The sequence below is a fragment of the Apostichopus japonicus genome, chromosome 19, assembly GCF_037975245.1.
Source record: "Apostichopus japonicus isolate 1M-3 chromosome 19, ASM3797524v1, whole genome shotgun sequence".
Lineage (NCBI taxonomy): Eukaryota > Metazoa > Echinodermata > Holothuroidea > Aspidochirotida > Stichopodidae > Apostichopus > Apostichopus japonicus.
This window is the reverse complement of record NC_092579.1, coordinates 14,385,054-14,404,579: the sequence shown is the minus strand read 5'-3', so window position 1 is coordinate 14,404,579 and position 19,526 is coordinate 14,385,054. Positions and strand designations below refer to the sequence as shown.

At 37.0% G+C, this 19,526-nt stretch overlaps 1 protein-coding gene across 3 annotated transcripts; it reads left to right on the top strand.

Moving 5' to 3' along the window:
• Positions 1-496: 496 nt before the first annotated feature.
• On the top strand, positions 497-13,034 carry LOC139960114 (uncharacterized). Of its 3 annotated transcripts, XM_071958232.1 has the most exons (3): positions 497-2,469; positions 5,366-8,528; positions 8,910-13,034. In XM_071958232.1, exon 3 carries the CDS (start codon positions 10,165-10,167, stop codon positions 11,230-11,232), a length of 1,068 nt encoding a protein of 355 aa, XP_071814333.1. In that variant the 5' UTR covers positions 497-2,469; positions 5,366-8,528; positions 8,910-10,164; the 3' UTR covers positions 11,233-13,034. The 3 variants fall into 3 exon arrangements, with proteins under 3 accessions (XP_071814333.1, XP_071814332.1, XP_071814334.1); XM_071958231.1 differs by having other exon boundaries at positions 5,366-13,034; XM_071958233.1 differs by having other exon boundaries at positions 502-2,469; positions 5,366-13,034.
• The last annotated feature ends 6,492 nt before the right edge of the window (positions 13,035-19,526 follow it).

Sequence of the window (19,526 nt, the reverse complement as noted above, 5' to 3'; positions counted from 1 at the left end):
TATTGTTATCCAGTACATTATCAACATATCAAAGACAAGGCAAAAGAGGACCAAGAACACATAGAGATTCTAGAGGATTTAGAATTCAGCTACGACAAAGAATGCTACCTCGTTCCAAGTCAGAAGGATGCAGCAGAAGCTCAATATGCTGTTATGAATTAAAACTAATGACAGTTACATCTGAGAGTTTCTCTACGGACTTCACATGTGATCAATAACATTTCACTTTCACAATTATAATTGGCATTTAATTGTAATATTAAATTTTAGTAAAAGCTTCATTCGGTGAACTTTTCAAACTGATTGTATAGTCTTAATTGTATACAAACATAGTCATGACAAGTTTCTAATAGTCATAAAGGTAATTAAAAAAATAGTTAATACGAAAGTCGATGTCATATGTACTTAGACCTGTAGTTGTTAATGTCTGTCCCACTAAAAAACTAGTGATATCTACCACATGAGAAAATAATTGCACTTTGGAAAACTATCAAAATTAAACGTTTCAATTGTTTTTCGAAGAGGAATCCATTATCAAATACTGTAAGAAAATTGTCTACATATATATAATATATTATTCATATCGCCGTTGTGAATGCTTTTATCAGCTGGCAAGACATCGCGTTACTCTCATCTCGTCTAAAATCACAGCCGTTTAGAAAATAAAACACATGCAAAATACGTTTCATCATTCCGTTGTAAGGAAATGGCAAACTTGTTCATCTATGGAAGTATACATAACTTCTACATGGTCATGTTATTGTGCTTTACTTGCGCTGTAGCCATTACGCCTACCAACGAATATATTGCACTGGAGGGTGAGGATGTAGAACTGGTATATCATAGTGATGGCTTTGGTATAATATTTAAAGACACAGGGGAAAACAGTACCATCATAAATAACGGACACCTGGAAGGGAATCCAAACAAATATGGCTATTCGTCGACAGTTAGTGATTCTGGAAGAAAGCATACACTTATTATAAAGAACATTGATAGAAACGAAGCTGGTGAATACAGGTTTATGCAGAAGAAACCGTTCAAATTAATATCTGTGACCGTATTGGTCAACTACAGACCGTCAAATCCCATCTGCTCGAGTTCCCAGAAGCTCATTTTCTTTAAAGATGAGGTGACAAACGCGACAGCCGTTTTACAGTGCAGCCTTGGTGACATTGGACGACCAAAATCTACACTTTTCTTCCAAGTTCAAAACAGATCATTAGTGAATTCTAGTGTGATCATATTCGGAAATGGTCTTGAGGCATCCATCACAATTTTACCCTCTGTGCGTATGAACAACAGCTATATTTCCTGCATTGTTCGTCAGGATATTCCATCATCAATGAGCATTACGTCATTTGAAGATTCTTGTTCATTTCCACCGATCTTGTTTTTGGAAGAGCTTCAAGTAACGATAACACCATCAATGTATACCTTGACTGATTCAGGTAACATTACTTTCACCTGCTCAAGTAACGCAGGACCTCTAGATTATGTGACTTGGAAGATAAAACCCGAAGTCCAAAATAGTGTCACGAATTTTCCTAATTATGACCAGATAACCTTTCAAGTGAACAACTCCTAAAGGTCCAATAATGCATCGATAGTTTTTGAGTGCTTCGGTAAAGTAGAGAGTCATTCCGGGAGTGCAAACGCAGATCTAGTCTTGCAACATTCCTCGTCAGAATCAAATTTGGACTCAATGCTGTACTTATTTTACGTTGCTTTGCTTGTGATTGTCCTTTTCTGTGTAATCATAGCATATAGTTTTTTTTAGACGGACAAGAAAACCACGAATGGACTTGCGAGCTGACAAATGTCCGACAGACTCGAAGAAGAATGATGAAAATGGTAGAAATGTTTCACACATTCCACCAAGAAAGTGTGATGACGACAAGATGTCAGTCGTTAATTCTACCCAGCTCTCCAAGAATGTTCATCAGCTTCGTTGTGAGGGTGGCAAAAGACGCCATACCAAGCTAAAAGTTAGTTCAGAAAAGTCGTACAAAGTTGAACAGTCATCCAATGACCATTTTGAAGAGGATCCAGAGCAAATGAGTGAATATGATGCAAACAAACTAGCAAGCTGGCTAAAACTACCTTCGACATCAAATATGGTCGGGACATCGGCAAAATCACAAAGATTCGTTACCTTGGACAAGTTCCAATGGTCGAACACTTTGAAAGAATCAGAAAGATGTAAAGAAGAACCGATTGAAATGATATCAAATGAACCATATCAAAAAAGGAAAGGCGACAAGACCTCTATTGACGATTCTCAGGCACATCCAGTAATATCTGTCCAGCTTACGGAGGAGGTCGATCTACACCAACCTGTCTACCTTGATATATGTGAAGATTATTTCACAGCAATTGATTGCTTTCAAGCATTTCCCTCGCCTAGAGTAATGGACAAGTCTAGCAACGAAGAGATTGAACTGACACCTAATGAGGATGTGGATAATGGTTTGTATGCCAAAATTGATTTTTCTATACAAAAGTGAAATTTGATGGATAGGGCGCATTTGCCATTAAATTTTTATCGCAGTATCTTATGTTTTGATGTTTACGTTAACAGTAAAGATTTTTGAGCACATTTGATCAAATGGGAAACTATACATTTATTTTCTACATGTAAATATGGACGATTCCTTTTCGTGGTGCTTGTTTCTCGAAATTGCGACTTTTTTTATCCAAGTTAGGTGATCTATAGTAATCATAGACTTTTACTTCGTAGTTTTATTTACACTGTCTCTTTGTTGAAGACGGGTCCACACATTAATTGTATATCTTTTGGAGGTCCAATGAAATTGTGACTTTTCATGTTCATCAATTTGACTTTCTATCGGAAGTTTGAGACACTAAGTGGAATTTTTTTTACGGATTATGACATAAAAGAAACGGAAAATTAATTATTTGATTGTCTGTTACTGTGTTAACTGTCTTTGTGAGGTGTAAAGCTTGTTAGTAGACAGTTACTACCGATCACAAGTGGGTATCTTTAATAGAAATATACATCATTCAACAACCTGAGAACGCGAAGACAGCTCTATTACAACAATAACATCTTAATAGTAAAGAAATTGATCGAAAGAGGTTTCAAAGAAGAAATATTTACACACAATGAACGTAATGTCATATCTTTTCTATATATTAAATATTACGAATGAAGGCACCAATCATTACAGGGAAGTGTGTTAATGTAGTTGTGGACCTATGTACATTACAAAAACAGCTTGCTGCTTATCATGCTGTATTCCGGGGGGCGTTGGGGGGGGGGCGCGCCCCGGGTAGAAAAAAGAGGAGAGAAGAAAAAAGGAAAAAAGAGGGGGGAATATATATATATATATATATATATATATATATATACTATATATGGTCTATCATAACGCGTGTGTGTGAATGGACGCCTTAAACAAATGTACAATTGTGCTATGAAACCAATTGTGGCTGGTCTCGAACTCGACCGAGTGGTCGGGGAACATCACGTATTTCGGTATTAGACCAGGATCTATATGCGAACTGCACTAGACCTATGTCCTTCGATGCAACACTGCCATCCACATATAAAATGTTCTATACGACGACCTGAACGCTAATTCATTTATACTTAGTAAAGATTCCTAAATCCTATAGGTCCATTCAGGTCAGCTGACCGTGGTTAATCCTGTGAGTAACGCACGGTAAAATTACGGGGCATCACTTTAACAAATCTTTGGTTATATGTAACCAAAAATGTTTTGCTTGATGATTTTCCCCCCACACGAATGGTAGTGTATGAATGAACGGGGTTAATTAACGGTCTAGCGTACGTTACTCACATGATTAATGCACTCCGGGTGTTAATGCTATCGCTGGATGCACTCGGGCTCCGCTACGCCCCGCCCTCGTGCATCGCTTGCATTATCCCCGATCGTGCATTAATCCTGTGAGTAACGCACGCTAGACCGTTGATTAACCCCTTATTGTTTACACCAAACCTAGTATCGTAACTCGTAAAAGAAGATATCTTACATGTTTAAAAAAATGTTTTTACACTGTTTTTGTTGTCTTTACTTGAAATTTTGAAGGTAACATTAAAATATTGGGTGGAAAACATGAAATTGGTAACTAGAGTTAAGTCAGGATATCGCAAAAATCAGTCATTGCTATTCCTTCATTTTTGGGCGGCAGCTTAGCTCTACCTCATGAAGGGAACACTGGAAAAGTAATAAGAGAATTTTTATAATTGTTGTTTGTATAGGGAAGTCCCTTGAAGGATATCAAGTCACAGTCGTGAACCAAATGTGAATGGCATGATCCAGAACATTAAGCGTGAAGGGTGGGGGTAAGGTAGTGAGTCTTGGGAGACCAATCATGGTTTCAAGTAACCTCTGTAAGTGGCGAAAAACTATACCCATACAACGACTCAACATTTACCTGTTTATAATACAACGTGAGAATGTGAAGAAAATGAACGCACATATATTTTCGCTTAGGTGAAGGTGGATAATGACACTGTTAGGTTTCGTCTTGCTCCTTAATTGGTTACTCACTCGGTAGTGTATAGGTTTCTGGAGTTTATCCAATTTCAAGGGCAAACAAAAAAGGAAATTACATTTAAAGCTATATTTTCTTCATCCTCCCCCCCCCCACCCCCGCCCTCCTTCACCCTATCATCATTTGGGTGTTACATGATATATAGGGAGAGGCTGGCATTTGCAATCTTTAATTATATATTAACCGAATTATCGCTCTACGCCTGAATTTACCTCTCGTTTGCTTTGTCAGATATTGAATGCAATATGTTGTTTAATTGCCCATTCATTTAATAAAATTTCAATCATATTTACAAGAATTTCGACTTTAAACTTAACCATGCATCAGACATTGAGAAATAAAACATCTGTACATTTCACTTTTAATTTACATTTGATTTTGATTGACTTTGATTTTGAAGTATATTTTTGAGCAGTTGCAAAGTTTAAGCCTATAACAAGTCCTACACCAAATTGTGCTTGCCTTGAAGCTTCCACTAGCTTGTAGACCGATATATACGGCTGTCTCTTGACCAGTAGTGACCTTTGCTTTTTAGATTACATCGCTGGCGAGACATTCCCCGGACAGGGGGCAGTTCGCTCCTTTTTTTTCTACAGTTGCAAGTTAATTTCCTGGTCTTCGGGTTTGCTATTATTTGCAGCATACTCCATATAGCTGTAGCCAATTTTGATGTACGTTGTTCTTGCGTAGGCATGATCACAAGGGAAATGCTTGTCTACGAGTTTCCGAAACTGCGCACCCACATTGGTTTTAATGTTTCTGCCATATTGTGTACCATGTTATTTTTCTTGCTCCGTTCTTTTTTCTTTGTATTATTTTCCAGAACATTATCAACAGATCACAGACAAGGAAAAGGAGGACAAAGAACACATAGAGATTCCAGGGGATTTAGAATTCAGCTACGACAAAGAATGCTACCTCGTTCCAAGTCAGAAGGATGAAGCAGATGCTCAGTATGCTGTAATGAAGTAAAACTAATGACAGTAACATCTGAAATGATTAAACTGGTTGGGTTATACATTCGTTGACAATACTGTACATTTTTTGCTTGTACCCTCGTAATAGCTCAATGTGAAACCCACAGCTATTGTGTCGTACTCTCAAGTATAATGATGGAGTTGTTAGTCTGAGTGCAATAATTTTGTGATAAGTAGTTGTCACATATTTCGAGGAACCGTTCTAATGTAACAGGGGATAATTACAAGATTGAGGGTAAACGTATCTTCTACTTACCGTTCTGGTATTCCACACACAGGTGGTATTGACTCGGGCAAGGAGTGGGGACATTGGAACAGCGTCCAAAGGCTCAGGAGAGTTACAAACTGCTGTCGAATACAGTTTATAAATCTGTAGCAAGTAAATTAGTTCGTGACTTAAATGTTTGGCCATCTGGTATTGCCGGTAATTAAAAATTGTACATAAAGTATTGTTGAATTGAAGTAACGCGAACATGTTGTAACATTTCAACTGAACATTAACCTTTTCCTGTTATTATCCTCACTCCTAGCTATAATGTGACACTTATATGTTTCGCTTAATCATATGCACACATCCTGTTGTTGAACACGTTATTGTTATCACTCTACTCAGTTTCGTTTTAATATTACCCCTTCCTGTGTAAATTCTTCAAAAGGCTATCGATTTGTCTATCGTGGCTGAACATTCAAATTAAAGCAATTACGTTATTGGAAATTTGCAGAATAAAATTATTTAGATTGATTTGAAAAATGCCAAATTCTTTAATACGACAAAGGGGCCTGTCAGGATTGCACATTTATTGTGTTGAATTACTAAAGGCGTGATACACGGTAGGGAAATATCTAAGTATTTTCCAATACTGTATTTGGGCTTGAAGGATGCTAAATTGTTCATGAATCGAAAGCGGCAGTCACATCATCCACAATGTACTACTTGTACAGATTGATGTGTGAGCAAAGTTTGCATTGCCTGTGAAATTTAATAGCCTACGTTAAATATACAAAATTGTTTACTGCTCCAAAAATAAATTGCTGTTGTTACAGTTATATTTCAAAACCATTTGTGAATCTTTTTTTTTCTACCCACGATATTTCTGAGGCTATCCGACTGCAATTGCCTGATTTATGAGTAATGTACCCGTTTCACGAAATTTGCACTTAAGCCTATATACAATAATTACATGATTGTTAAAGAAACTTATTTCATTTCACAACTGAAAATGACGCGGTTCAACATTTGATGTCAAAGTGTCCTTGGCAACTTGATGAGATTTTATGCAATTTGCCGAGTGTACATTGGAAATTATTTACCCATGTACGATTTCGATTATAAGCATTTTTTAGAAGAATTTCAGCATTGGCTGAATGATGGAGCTCTCGCGAACCCACGTTGCCTAAATTGATCCTCGAGATTCTCTCGCGGATTAACTTGGTTCGCGAGATCTCGAATAAAATGAGTTGGCTATTGCCCCTTAGATGATCGGAGAGTCTGTCGAAAATTCAGTGTTGTGATGCCAGACGTGAATTTATAACACAGAAAGACAAAACCGGTTTTCAGAGGGGGACAAGAACTAGTACAATAGTACAATATACTGACGGGGGACGTTCTGCACTAGTGTAAAAAGTTTCACTTAAATTAGTTTATAACATTAAACACCCCATTGTAATTCTACACTTTCTGCCAAACCGGAAATGCTCTCTATGGCTAAGTTTACTTCAAGTACGGTGACCACCTAATGAACAGGTTTGAGTAATGTTAGATTTATTCTATCACTTATCGAAACCGTCCATTGCAGCTACATGCGAGGCGATCTTCTTAAAGCCAGCCAAGGCCATGAAGCCACCACTCCCCCAATGCTCCATTGCTGTTCGCAGTAAATGTTCCTTGAGCTTAACAGATGCATTTAACGACAACGTAATGATTGCATTAGATATTCTTTATGTTGACCATTAAATATAAAATGGTAACTTGAAGCTTTTTGGAATGAAAACAACTAAACGGCGATCCTTGCGATTTACTAAACAGGTGATATCTGACATGTGAAACAAACAGAAAGTCTTTGTTTTTCTTTTCTTTTTCTGAACTAACCTATCACTCTACATGGTTGAACGCCACTTCAATCGTTAAAAGGAAATAGAGATCCATTACGATCATATTATGGGGAGTTATGAACAAAACAGAGTTCTTATCTAGTTAGTTGAATGCTTAAGCTGTATCAGTAACTGTATTTTTTGAAGGTTGCATGCCAGTGGTTCTCATAAGTCGCATCTTACGGATTGATAATTCTTTTTGCACGATTGGGGCACGGCACAATGACTTGAAACAAGGAAGTGTGTCTGTTTTTCATCTGTCCATATTCTCATTTTATCAGTTACTTTATCTTAGTTGTGGTGAGCTATTACCAGTGCACTAGCAAAACTTATACAAAACTGTTACACATTAACAATTGAGGATCTTTTACCTTCTCTCTACCATCAGCGAAAGATCTGTATTACGTGAAGAAATCAGACATTTAGGAAATTAATGATCAATTTATTTTTTAAAGTTTGTTCATTCCGAAAGGAAATCTCTCTCAAATAATGAACGGATTACGTATTCAGAGACCTTACTAAACTCTCGATAGGGTCTTATCAACTGCAAGGGATTAAGCGATTATTAAGTTCACCCCTAAGCGCAAAGGTTTCAAAGTCAACAGTGGAAGCGAATCTAAAAGAATAGGATACAATTGAAATAAGTTTCGATAATGATATAGCAAAGACATGGAAAACTTGTTTGCTTTTAGAAGAATACAAAAAATGTATTGCTCTATGTCCATCTTGTTGTTCTTTCAATACGCTACAGTCACGATCGCTATCAACGAGTACATTGTCATGGAAGGTGATGATGTAAAATTAGTGTATAAGAGTAATGGCTCTGTTGGGATATATCGCGTCGAAGACAGCAATCACATCATCGTAAGAAACGGGAGACTGGAAGGGAAACCGATGAAATATGATGACTGGTTCACAGTACGTCAATCTGGGTGGAATCATACATTAGTTATAAAGAACATTTCTAGAAATGAAGCTGGTGAATACAACATTTTACAACTGACACAGTTTGACCTGCAATCTTTCACCGTAGTGGTCAACTACATACCCTCAAAACCCGTCTGTTCAAGTTCCTAGAAACTCTCCTTCTTTACAGATGATGTGATCAACAACACAGTTGTCTTATGGTGTAACATATCAGACGTTGGACGACAAGAGCCTAATATTTTCATCCACTTTTCTAACAAATTTACAATGAATACTACTTTTTCGAAATCTGAAAATAGTTTCGAGAAATCGATTTCATTTGTACCCCCTGAACATTTCAATAATACAAAAATTTCATGCATTGTTCGTCAGGAAGTTTCCTCATCAATGAACATGACACCTTTTGAAGAGTTTTGTTAATTTCCTCCAAGTGTTTACATGGAAGAGCTTCAAGTAATGATATCACCATCAGTGTATATCATGACTGACTCAGGTAACATTACTTTCACCTGCTCAAGCAACGCAGGACCTCTAAATAATTTAACTTGGAAAATTACGTTGGAGTTTCCAAAAAGCAGTATTTCGTTGCTAGTAACTGCGATCGCTTGAATTTCCGTCTGTATACTCCCAAAAATATCGATAATACATCGATTTATGTTGAGTGCCTCGGCGTGATAAGAAGTCAGTCCGCGGATGCAAAAGCAGTTCTGTTCCTGCAAGCTTCCATTTTAGGATCACAGATGGACTTGATATCATACTTTTATTTCGCATTCTTCTTTGCCTTTGTTGTCGTTGTCCTTTGTTTAATGATTTATTGTTGTTACGAGACAAAGAAATCATTAATAAACTCACAGAATCAATATACACTGAATGTGTCGGGAAATGAACACCAACCTAACGAAGATAATTTACAAATTTATGATATTCCAGGACATTATCAACGGATCAAAGGCAAGGCAAAAGAGGACCAAGAACACATAGAGATTCCAGGGGATTTACAATTCATCTACGACAAAGAATGCTACCTCGTTCCAAGTGAGAAGGATGCAGATGCTCAGTATGCTGTAATGAAGTAAAACTAATGACAGTAACATCTGAGAGTTTCTCTACGGACTTCACATGTGATCAATAACATTTCACTTTCACAATTATAATTGGCATTTAATTGTAACATTAAATTTTAGTAAAGGCTTCACTTGGTGAACTTTGCAAACTGATTGTATAGTCTTAATTGTATACAAACATAATCATGACAATTTTCTAATTGTCATAAATGTAATTAACATATTAGTTAATACGAACGTCGATGTCATATGTACTTAGGCCTGGAGTTGTTAATGTCTGTCCCACTAATAAACTAGCGGTATCTACCACATGAGAAAATAATTGCACTTTGGAAAACTATCAAAATTGAACGTTTCAATTGTTCTTCGAAGAGGAATCCATTATCAAATACTGTAAGTAAATTGTCTACATATATAAAATATATATTATTCATATCTCCGTTGTGAATGCTTTTATCAGCTGGCAAGACATCGCGTTACTATGATCTCGTCTAAAATCACAGCCGTTTAGAAGATAAATCACATGCAAACTTGAAATACGTTTCATCATTCCGTGGTAAGAAATGGAAAACTTGTTCATCTATGGATGTATACATAACTTCTACATGTTCGTGTTATTGTGCTTTACTTGCGCTGTAGCCATTACGCCTACCAACAAATATATAGCACTGGAGGGTGAGGATGTAAGACTGGTGTATCATAGTGATGGCTTTGGTAGAATATTTAAAGACACAGGGGAAGACAGTTTCATCATAAATAACGGACACCTGGAAGGGAATCCAAACAAATATGGCTATTCGTCGACAGTTAGTGATTCTGGAAGGAAGCATACACTCATTATAAAGAACATTGATAGAAACGAAGCTGGAGTTTACAGTTTTATGCAGGAGAAACCGTTCAAATTAATATCTGTGACCGTATTGGTCAACTACAGACCGTCAAATCCCATCTGCTCGAGTTCCCAGAAGCTCATTTTCTTCAAAGATGATGTGACAAATGCGACAGCCGTTTTACAGTGCAGCCTTGGTGACATAGGACTACCAAAATCTACACTTTCCTTCCAATTTCAAAACGGATCATCAGTGAATTCTAGTGTGATCATATCCGGAAATGGTCTTGAGGCTTCCATCTCAATTTTACCCTCTGTGCGTATGAACAACAGCTATATTTCCTGCATTGTTCGTCAGGATATTCCATCATCAATGAGCACTACATCATTTGAAGATTCTTGTTCATTTCCACCGATCTTGTTTTTGGAAGAGCTTCAAGTAATGATAACACCATCAATGTATGCCATGAATGACTCAGGTAACATTACTTTCACCTGCTCAAGTAACGCAGGACCTCTAGATAATGTTACTTGGAAGATCAAATCCGAAGTCCCAAATAGTGTCACGAATTTTGCTAAACATGACCAGATAACCTTTCAAGTGAACAACTCCAAAATGTCCAATAATGCATCGATAGTTTTTGAGTGCTTCGGTAAGGTACGGAATCATATCGGGAGTGCAAACGCACTGCTAGTCTTGCAACATTCCTCGTCAGAATCAAATATGGACTCGATGCTGCACTTATTTTACGTTGCTTGTGATTGTCCTTTTCTGTGTAATCATAGTATACAGTTTTCTTAAACGGACAAGAAAACCACGAATGGACTTGCGAGCTGACGAATGTCCGACAGACTCGAAGAAGAATGATGAAAATGGTAGAAATGTTTCACATATTCCACCAAGAATATGTGATGACGACAAGATGTCAGTCGTAAATTCTACCCAGCTCTCCCAGAATGTTCATCAGCTTCGATGTGAGGGTGGCAAAAGACGCCATACCAAGCTAAAAGTTAATTCAGAAGTGTCGTACAATGTTAAAGAGTCATCCAATGACCATTTTGAAGAGGATCCAGAGCAGATTAGTGAATATGATGCAAACAAGTTAGCAAGCTGGCTATCACTACCTTCGACATCAAATATGGTCGGGACTTCGGCAAAATCACGAAGATTCGTTACTTTGGACAAGTTCCAATGGTCGAACACTTTGAAAGAATCAGACAGATTGAAAGAAGAACCGATTGCAATGATATCAAATGAATCATATGAAGAATGGAAAGGCGACAAGACCCATATTGACGATTCTCAGGCACATCCAGTAATATCAGTCCAGCTTACGGAGGAGGTCGATCTACATGAAGATGTTTACAATGATATCCGTGAAGATGATTTCGCATCCAATGATTGCTTTCAAGCACTTCCCTCGCCTAGAGTAATGGACAAGTCTAGCAACGAAGAGATTGAACTGACACCTAATGCGGATGTGGAAAATGGTTTGTATGCCAAAATTGATTTTTAAATACAACAGTGAAATTTGATAGAAAGGGCGCATTTGCTATTCATTTTTATCGCAGTATCTTATGTTTTGATGTCTAAGTTAACAGTAAAGAGTTTTGAACACATTTGATCTAATGGGAAACTATACATTTATTTTCAACATGTAAACATGGACGATTCCTTTTCGTGGTACTTTTTTCTCGAAATTGCGACTTTTTTTTCCAATGTAAGTGATATATATAGTAATCACTGAAATTTTACTTCGGACATTTATTAACATTGTCTCTTTGTCGAAGACAGTTCCACACATTAACTATATATCTTTTGGAGGTTCAATGAACTTGTGACTGTTCATGTTCAACAACTTGACTTTCTCTCGGAAGTTTGAGACACTAAGTGGATTTTTTTTAACGGATTATGATATATAAGAAACGAAATATTAATTTATTTGATTGCCTGCTACTGTGTTAACTGTCTTTGTGAGGTGTAAAGCTTGTTAGTAGACAGTTACTACCGATCGCAAGTGGGTATATTTAATAGAAATATACATCATTCAACAACCTGAGAACGCGAAGACAGCTTTATTACAACAATAACAGCTTAATAGTAAAAGAAATTGATCGAAAGAGGTTTCAAAGAAGCAAAATTTATACAAAATGAAACGTGTTATACCTTTTCTATTAAATACTACGAATGAAGGCACCAATCCTTATACAAGGAAGTGTGTTAATGTAATTGTGGGCCTATGTACAGTTACAAAAACAGCTTGCTGCTTTATCATGCTGTATTCCGGCCCTTGGTTTACTAATCTGGGTGCTGCCTACTTTTTTAAAGCTGTAATAATTCATATTTCAATCTTTAGAGTTTTATGAACAATACATTCACTGAAGGTGCAGAAAACTTTTTCACAGGAGCATTACGATGATAACTTAGAGTTAATTAGAGCTAGGTAGAACAACTATTTGGGTGATAAAGATCTTGTTTGTAATGAAAAGTCATGTGCAGAATGCTCCAACCTTCCTCACTTTCACTTTCAACGCTTTTGTATACACGTATGGCAAGCTGTTTCACTTTCATTCATGAATTGAAGATATCTTACATGTTTAAAAAGATAATTCTTTTACAATGTTTTTGTTGTTGTCTTGACTTGACATTTTGAATGTAATATTGAAATATTGCGTGGAAAACATGAAATTGGTAACTATAGTTAAGTCCGGATTTCACAAAACTCAGTCATTGCTATTCTTTGATTTTGGGGCGGCAGCTTAGCTCTACCTCATGAAGGGAACATTGGAAAAGTAATAAGAGAAATTTTATAATCGTTGTTTGTATAGGAAAGTCCCTTGAAGGAAATCAAGTCAGAGTTGTGAACCAATGGCAGGATCCAGAACATTACACGTGAGGGGTGGAGGTAAGGTAGTGAGTCTTGGGAGACCAATCATGGTTTCAAGTAACCCGTGTAAGTGGCGACGAACTATACCCATACAACGACTAAACATTTACAATACAACGTGAGAATGTGCAGAAACTGAACGCACATATTTTTTCACTTAGGGAAGGTGGGAAATGACACTGTTAGGTTTCGTCTTGCTCCTTAATATGATACTCACTCGGTAGTGTAATATCTCAAAACCCACCAAATTCTGAGGGCTTGGAAATAAATTCCATAGATATTGAATTTCTTTTCTCACATGCATTATGTACTCGCTTCGAAAACACAAGGAGTATATGAAAACGCTTGAACTTCCGGGGGGGGGGGCGCTCCGTACACCTCCATTTGGGCTTTGAATTGAATTCCATTGACCTTTCTCGTTCTCTCTGTCTCTCTCTCACATGTACTTTGTACTTCGAATTCGCTACGAGAGAACAAAGAATATCCCCACTAGGTCCTCCTTGACCCCCCCCCCCCACTGGAGCCCCGAGATATACTTTGCAGAGAAACTAAGTAAGTGTAATTCCTTAATTTGACAGAATCGCCATTGAAGTGAACAAAAGCTATCTAAAGGTGCTTTAGCTTATAAGTGCCCTGCACTCCGGCCAACAATAGTATACAGTTGTAATTATAAAGTTATAAATCAATTGGCCGCTTTTGGTGGTAAATTTTCGAACCGCTGCTTAAGCTAGTCACTGCAGTTGGTCCTAAAAAAGCATGGAGCCGGTCTCGAAATCGATCAATCGGCCTCTTGAAAAATGGTGAATGTATACGACCCTGGTTAGATGACATTAAATATTTGTCAGAAATTTGAAATCCATGTAAAAAGTAAGTTGTCATAAATTAAAAATTGATACAACGATAAAACATGAGGTGTGTGTATAGTGTGCACTTGTGTGGGGGAGTGATCAAAATATATATACGGCCCAAACCTTCAAACACAATAGTCATATCACATACTATCTGTCTACAGTGCATTTATTCAAGTGAAATACCAACGGTTACTTGATCAAAGTTAAAATTATGCAAAACAATTGTGTGGAGAAGCGTGTTTCAGTTGTGCGTATCATATAGCCATCCTCTGAAATATTACTTTGTATTGATTATATCAAGCCCCTAAGGTGACATGGTCAACGGAGGTCACCGAGTCGAACTTGGCCAAACTCGATCAAGTGTTGATACGACAAATACACGAAAAATAAAAGTCCAGTGGCTGAAATTGTTTGTCAACTGAAACAAAGCTACTGCATTACTTGGTAAAAAGGTGTTATTTTGGCTATTGTGCCCATGCCAAAAAATGACAAAATATTAATAAGTGTCATACCCATACATGAAGTAATGACTGTTTGAATGAATTTTTAGTACGAATGTCATATCTTTTAACATTGACTATCACATGTAATGAGGTAAGTAAAATCCAAGGCTCTTGTACTTCAACTCTGTAAGCTAGAGTGATGACTGGTCACATATTCAAATTTTGAGATGAGATCTGCAACTCATTTCATTGCCTATAGTCTTGTTCAAACTGTTTTCTGTCAACATTAATGTTCTATTTCCTTCTAATAATTAATTTAATAATTAATACATTTTGATGACTTTCTCTCGCTTGGTTGATATGGTTGATTAGAAGAAAATAAATTAAAGATGCTATATTATTATATATCTTATAGTCAATAAGTCATTAAGGTGTTTTTAATGAGGAATGTGGTAGTAGTAGTTACACGGGTGGGGGTTGAGGGGGATTCCACCTACTGCCGTTTTGGTAGGGATGAACCTTTATGGACCGGCTGCAGCGAAATAGGGGTGTCGCTGTGGGTGGTTGTTGAATGTGACTCCCCATGTAGAGTGGGGTATAATGGCCCTCCCAACCCAAAAAAGAAGTTTGTACGTCAACTTGTGCATTCTGATGCATATTCAGAATATAAATTAGGTCTACATGTAAGGCTGTGAAAAGGAAAAGGAATGGAAAAAAATCCCCGATTGAACGGATTTTCCTTACCGATTGATAAGGAGATGGGGTCGGAGGGAAGGGGGGCGGGGGGAGGGGGAGGTGCTGGCCACTGCGTGACTAAAACATTAGTCTGTACACTATAACTCAAGTTGTGCAAGACTGTGGAAAGTGAGTTTGGCACAATAATCGCAAGTTTTATTTCTTTCTTTTTTCTTTATAGAAAATGTTTGGTCATTTCAACCAGTTATCTAAAACAAGGCATGTATACAAGGCAAGGGTTTGGGTGGGGATTGACGTATTGGTTCAATACCATCTGTAGATCGATTTCTGATATCATGCTGAGAGTTTGTACCGGGTAATCAATAGTTCACACTTGGATAACTACTTTCATGGAAGGTTCTTTCATTTCTGCATATAGCATCTGCTTGCAACTATATCCGTCTCTTTCTTAAGTCGATCGAAATATTGACTTAACAAGAAAGTCCTCTAAATTGTGTGCTTTTTGTAGGTTATAATCGGCTCTTTAGGGAAAAGTTTGTAAAGCAGCGGGTCTCCAGCTATTCTATGAATCAATAAAGTCACTTTCACAATTATCGGATACGAAACAAGTACTGTAAGTACTGTTTCATTTTATTTAATCTATACTTTTAATAAAGGTTTCATTCGGTGAAGTTTGCAAAATGACTGTATAGTCTTAATTGTATACAAACATAATCATGACAACTTTCTAATGGTCTTAAAGGTAATTAACATATTTACTTAAGCCTGCAGATGTTAATGTCTGTCCCACTAATAAACTAGCGATATCTACCACATGAGAAAATAATTGCACTTTGGAAAACTATCAAAATTGAACGTTTCAATTGTTCTTCGACGAGGAATCCATTATCAAACACTGTAAGTAAATTGTCTACATATATGTAATATATATTATTCATATCGCCGTTGTGAATGCTTTTATCAGCTGGCAAGACATCGCGTTACTCTCATCTCGTCTAAAATCACAGCCGTTTAGAAGATAAAACACATGCAAACTTGAAATACGTTTCATCATTCCGTGGTAAAAAATGGAAAACTTGTTCATCTATGGAAGCATACATAACTTCTACTTGTTCGTGTTATTGTGCTTTACTTGCGCTGTAGCCATTACGCCTACCAACGAATATATTGCACTGGAGGGTGAGGATGTAGAACTGGTGTATCGTAGTGATGACTTTGGTAGAATATTTAAAGACACAGGGGAAAACAGTACCATCATAAATAACGGACACCTGGAAGGGAATCCAAACAAATATGACTATTCGTCGACAGTTAGTGATTCTGGAAGAAAGCATACACTCACTATAAAGAACATTGATAGAAACGAAGCTGGTGAATACAGGTTTATGCAGGAAAGCCCGTTCAGATTAATATCTGTGACCGTATTGGTCAACTACAGACCGTCAAATCCCATCTGCTCGAGTTCCCAGAAGCTCATTTTCTTCAAAGATGATGTGACAAATGCGACAGCCGTTTTACAGTGCAGCCTTGGTGACAGAGGACGACCAAAATCTACACTTTCCTTCCAATTTCAAAACGGATCATCAGTGAATTCTAGTGTGATCATATCCGGAAATGGTCTTGAGGCAGCCATCTCAATTTTACCCTCTGTGCGTATGAACAACAGCTATATTTCCTGCATTGTTCGTCAGGATATTCCATCATCAATGAGCATTACATCATTTGAAGATTCTTGTTCATTTCCACCGATCTTGTTTTTGGAAGAGCTTCAAGTAATGATAACACCATCAATGTATGCCATGAATGACTCAGGTAACATTACTTTCACCTGCTCAAGTAACGCAGGACCTCTAGATAATGTTACTTGGAAGATAACACCCGAAGTCCCAAATAGTGTCACGAAGTTTGCTAAGCATGACCAGATAACCTTTCAAGTGAACAACTCCAAAATGTCCAATAGTGCATCGATAGTTTTTGAGTGCTTCGGTAAGGTACGGAATCATACCGGGAGTGCAAACGCAGATCTAGTCTTGCAACATTCCTCGTCAGAATCAAATTTGGACTCGATGCTGTACTCATTGTGCGTTGCTTTGCTTGTGATTGTCCTTTGCTGTGTAACCATAGCATATAGTTTTCTTAGACGGACAAGAAAACTGGACTTGCGAGATGACGAAAGTCCGACAGACTCGAAGAAGAATGATGAAAATGGTAGAAATGTTTCACACACTCCACCAAGAAAATGTGATGACGGAGATAATTGCTTTCAAGCTGTTCCCTCGCCTAGAGTAATGGACAAGTCTAGCAACGAAGAGATTGAAGTGAAACCTAATATGGATGCGGATAATGTTTTGTATGCCAAAATTGATAAATTGAAAAAATACAACAGTGAAATTTGATGGAAAGGGCGCATTTCCTATTCATTTTTATCGCGGTATCTTATTTTTTGATGTTAACGTTAACTGTAAAGATTTTTGAGCTTATTTGATCTAATGGGAAACTATACATTTATTTTCTACATGTAAATATGGACGATTCCTTCTCGTGGTACTTTTTTCTCGAAATTGCGACTTTTTTTCCAATGTAAGTGATATATATAGTAATCACTGACTTTTTACTTTGGAGTTTTATTAACAATGTCGCTGTGTTGAAGACAGTTCCACACTGTAAACACATATCTTTTGTAGGTCCAATGAACTTGTGACTTTTCATGTTCAATAATTTGACTTTCTATCGGAAGTTTGAGACACTAAGTGGAATTTTTTTTACGGATTATGATATATAAAAAAGAAATATTAATTATTTGATTGCCTGTTACTGTGTTAACTGTCTTTGTGAAGTGTAAAGCTTGTTAGTAGACAGTTACTACCGATCACAAGTGGGTATCTTTAATAGAAATATACATCATTCAACAACCTGAGAACGCGAAGACAGCTCTATTACAACAATAACATCTTAATAGTAAAGAAATTGATCGAAAGAGGTTTCAAAGAAGAAATATTTACACACAATGAACGTAATGTCATATCTTTTCTATATATTAAATATTACGAATGAAGGCACCAATCATTATACAGGGAAGTGTGTTAATGTAATTGTGGGCCTATGTACCTTACAAAAACAGCTTGCTGCTTGATCATGCTGTGTTCCGGCACTTGGTTTACTAATCTGGGTGCTGGCCACTTTTTTAATGCTGTAATAATTCATATTTCAATCTTTAGAGTTTTATGAACAATATATTCACTGAAGGTGCAGAAAAGTTTTTCACAGGAGCATTACGATGATAACTTAGAGTTAATTAGAGCTAGGTGGAACAACTATTTGGTTGATAAAGATCTTGTTTGTAATGAAAAGTCATGTGCAGAATGCTCCAACCTTCCTCACTTTCACTTTCAACGCTATATTATACACGTATGGCAAGCTGTTTCATTTTCATTCATGTATTGAAGATATCTTACATGTTTTATCTTGTTACATCTTTTACACTGCTTTTGTTGTTGTTGTCTTGACTTGAAATTTTGAATGCAATATTGAAATATTGCGTGGAAAACATAAAATTGGTAACTAGAGTTAAGTCCGGATTTCGCACAAAAATCAGTCATTGCTATTCTTTCATTTTTGGGCATCAACTTAGCTCTACCTCATGAAGGGAACACTGGAAAAATAATAAGAGAAATTTTATAATCGTTGTTTGTATAGGAAATTTCCTTGAAGGAAATCAAGTCAGAGTTGTGAACCAATGGCATGATCAAGAACATTACACGTGAGGGGTGGGGTTTAGGTAGTGAGTCTTGGGAGACCAATCATGGTTTCAAGTAACCTGTGTAAGTGGCGACGAACTATACCCATACAACGACTCAACATTTACCTGTTTATAATACAACGTGAGATTGTGTAAAAACTGAACGCACATATTTTTTCACTTAGCGAAGGTGGAAATTGACACGGTTATGTTTCGTCTTGATCCTTAATTGGTTACTCACTCGGTAGTGTAGGTTTCTGGAGTTTTTCCAATTTCAAGGGCAAACAATTAAGGTAACTTATACATTTAAGGCTACATTATTTCCACCCCCCCCCCCTCCCCCGCTCTCCTTCACCCTATCATCATTCGGGTGTTTCATGATATATAGGGAGAGGCTGGCATTTGCAATCTTTAATTATATATTAACCGAGTTATCGCTCTACGCCTGAATTTACCTCTCGTTTGCTTTGTCAGATATT

Coding starts and splice junctions, on each gene's coding strand:
- LOC139960114 (XM_071958232.1), top strand. CDS start 10,165: ATGGAAAACTTGTTCATCTATGGATGTATACATAACTTCTACATGTTC.